We start from the raw sequence: 3,319 nt of genomic DNA on the forward strand, positions 1-3,319 counted from the left end.
GTGCCTCTGCTGGGAGATGAGGTCGGGGATGCAGCAGTGGGGCCTCTGCTGGGAGATGAGGTCGGGGATGCACCTGACAGTGCCTCTGCTGGGAGATGAGGTCGGGGATGCACCTGACAGTGCCTCTGCTGGGAGATGAGGTCGGGGATGCACCTGACAGTGCTGGGAGAATTTGCTGTTGAGGACACAGGTGAGGGTAGGGTCTCCCTCCAAACCATAGACCAACAAACATTTAAGATGAATGAAAGAGACATTTATGTATGTATAAAACTAAATCTTAAAATATATGGGACAATATTGGGCTATTTTTATCTGATCTCTAGATAGAAGCCTTTCTAAGCATAAAAACAATGAAAAAAAGGTTTGAATGCTTAATTGCCCCCAAATTAATGAACGGTTGTCAAGTTACAAGCAATATAAAGATAAGCAACAGGCAGGCTCAGCGTGTTTCAGAGAAGAGGCGGGAACTGAAGAGCAAGACTGGAGGGCATTTGTGCAGAGAGAAGCAAAGGGATGAGACCCAGCCAATGGGAAAGGAATGATTACTTTTTGTTTTTAAGGTAGAAGAAACCACACCTTTTTTCTGATGCTGGGAATGACTTGTGGAGAGGGGTGATTGATGTAAGACGTGGATGGTGGAGTGGAGTGCTCTGTGTGGGGTCAGGGGATGCTCAGAGTTGTGTGCGGTGCAGGTTCCTACGGCGCTTTCCTCGTGAGCTGACAGTGGGTCTGGGGAGGAGCAGGAGGTCAGGAGAGAGGACGCGTGGAGCTGGTCTGCATGAGAGTGGGCCAGTGAACACATGGGGTGGACGTTTTCATCTAGAGGTGATACCCCCCTACCCCGGGGATACAGGGCCATGTCTGGAAACATTTTTTAGTGTGATAATTGGGGGGGTAGAGAGAAGGTTTTGACATCTAGTTGGGGGGTTGGGTCAGGGCTTCCAGTGCAGTGCCCAGGACACCACCCCACCAAGGATGAGGGGACCCCACACCCACAGAGCTGGGGTGCAGGACCTGGCCGAGGGAAGTAGAGCTTGACCGTAGGGCAGCATGAGGCACATGTAGGCCTAAAGAGGGGACATCAGAGTGCCCATGGCCCTTGTCCTGCAGCTATGGTCAGCCACAGATGCAGGCACAGCTGGTGCAGAGTTGGGTTTAACAGGGCCAGAGTTGTGCCAAGTAGGTCTCCTCAGAGGAGGAGAGTTGGAATGTGCAGGAGAGCCATGGCCAGGACTGATGGTGGGATTTCTGCTGGTGAGGGGACATGGAAAGCCCATGGATTAAGAGGCTGGAGGTACTACTGAGGTCAAAGGATCACTGGAGTCAGGTCCTAGGGTCATGGGCTGGAAATATGGGGGTGGTAGTCAGAGTGGGGGGTGTGTGCTTGGATTTGAGTTTAGGAGTTTGTAGTTAGGGACCCTAGGAGTGTGTGGCAGGTGATGGAGGTAGAGTCACTGCAGGAGAGCTCAAGGACCTGAGGCCTGGGTTTGGAAAGGATCACTCGGTACTGGAAGTCACACGACTTAAGGTAGGAGCAGCATTGCTGAGAGTGGCAGGGGGTGTCAGCTCATGGCAGCAGGACAGGGTCTAGGGCAGGGGTGTGGGAACGTGACAATGTTGGCAGCTTGCAGGGAGAATGATGTAGAAGCCACAATTGGTCAGCACAAGGAAATACTGGGCCTGTGACTGGAGGCCAGTGGGGTGGGGGAGCCAGCACAGCTGAAGGCTGTAGGAGCAGCTACGTGGGGCAGGGTGAAGGTGGAGTGTATGGTGGGGAGCTGTTCAGAGTATTGAAGAGCTGGGGGGACTGGAACCTAGAGCTTCCTGTGATAGTGATTGAAACTGGCAGTAGGGATGAGGTGAGGTCTGTGGGTGCCGCTGGGGGCTCTGAGGATGTGTGAGGAGGTGGTCTTATTTCAAGAGTTTGTTCCGAGTGTGTGGATTCCCTCTGAACCTGTGTGTTGTACTGGAGTAAGGGAAAGGTTTGCTGTGTACCAACGTTTGTGCATATGTGCTGTAGTGTGATTGGTGGAGGGCAGAGGTCAATTGGGTTGAAGCACGGTTGTGTAAGTTGTGTAGGGGAAGGAAAAGGGCAGGAGTAGCTGACAGGAAGTCCTTAAGAGTGTTGGGTCTGGGGCTGGGGCTGAAGCCCAGTGTGGTAGGAATGAGTCCTGGGGCACTGATGGCAGTCTGGGTGGGGAGGCTGTAGATGGGACAGTCCCAGCAGGGGCCTCTGGAGGGCACTGGGAGCCCTTGGATGAGGGCGGTCACCAGGGAGGACAGGTCAGGGCTGAGGGGCCGGCCTGTCAGATGTCAACTTGCCCAGCATGATGGCAGGTCCTGGGTGCAGTGAGAGCATCTGTGGGGTGCTGGGCAGGGCTCAGGGCAGCAGCTGAGACTAAGTGTCAAATGAGGGGTCCTCCAGCTGGCTGTGTGTACCCTGCACTAAGGTTTGTGACTTGGGAGGGAAGGCCCCTCCAGGTGGAGGGTGGCAGGCGAAGGGCTGACCTCACAGAGAACTGGAGTCAGCAGAGGAGGCCCGAGGCCTTTGTTAACCAGGGCCCAGCAGGTGGGGGGTGGTGGCTGCGTGTGGACCACGAGATCCAGCTGGCACAGAGAGGCCGGGTGCAGGCCAGGCTCACGGGACCCTGGGCAAGGGTTTCGCCCAGGGCAGTGTCCTCACAGTCCCTCTCAGCACAGCTTGAGTTTGGTGACGCTGTTCTGGAGGTAGCTCGAGGGAGTTCCAGATACACAGGGCTAATGAAAACGTCCTGGTGATGGAACGTTTGTAACTTAATCTAATTTCTTTTTATTTAGGACAGGAAGTGGTAAAACTGTCTCAAACGTGATTATAGATTCACAGAATTCTGACAATGAAGAAGATGATCAGTTTGTGGTGGAAGCTGACCCCCAGCTCTCCGAAATGTCAGAAATCGAAATGGTTAGTAACTGAAGCAGGATGTTTAATTATATTTCACTTACATTGGAAATAAGACTCTAGCTTTTGGGTTTATGTAGACCAAAATTCCCTCTTTTCAGTCAGTTTCCTACCTTTAATTTTGTGGTTCCTTTTTGAGATCTATGAAAGCCTGATTTGGGGATGTTAACAAGCCTAAATGCTAAATGTTCCTTTTCTCCCCCCACCGCCACCCCGTGCAGGCACCTGCGGTGGAATTAGAAGACGAGGAGAAGCATGGTGAGTGCTGGGTGGGAGTGTGCTCACGTGTGTGCGCTTCCCAGTGTGCTCACGTGTGTGCGCTTCCCAGTGTGCTCACGTGTGTGCGGCTTCCCAGTGTGAGTGGCCGTCGTGTGCAGTGTG

General features: G+C 53.4%; 1 protein-coding gene across 3 annotated transcripts in view; it reads left to right on the forward strand.

Annotated features, from left to right (window-relative positions):
• TRAF3IP1 (TRAF3 interacting protein 1) overlaps nt 1-3,319 on the forward strand; it is a 90,480-nt gene that overhangs the window by 35,045 nt on the left and 52,116 nt on the right. For all 3 annotated transcript variants that reach the window (XM_023518262.1, XM_003798240.2, XM_003798241.2), the window contains 2 exons: nt 2,808-2,941; nt 3,160-3,196. In XM_023518262.1, coding sequence (XP_023374030.1) covers nt 2,808-2,941; nt 3,160-3,196 — 171 coding nt within the window. The remainder of the gene's footprint in view (nt 1-2,807; nt 2,942-3,159; nt 3,197-3,319) is intronic.

The sequence above is a fragment of the Otolemur garnettii genome, unplaced genomic scaffold, assembly GCF_000181295.1.
Source record: "Otolemur garnettii isolate 467f Iridium unplaced genomic scaffold, OtoGar3 scaffold00133, whole genome shotgun sequence".
Classification (NCBI taxonomy): Eukaryota; Metazoa; Chordata; class Mammalia; order Primates; family Galagidae; genus Otolemur; species Otolemur garnettii.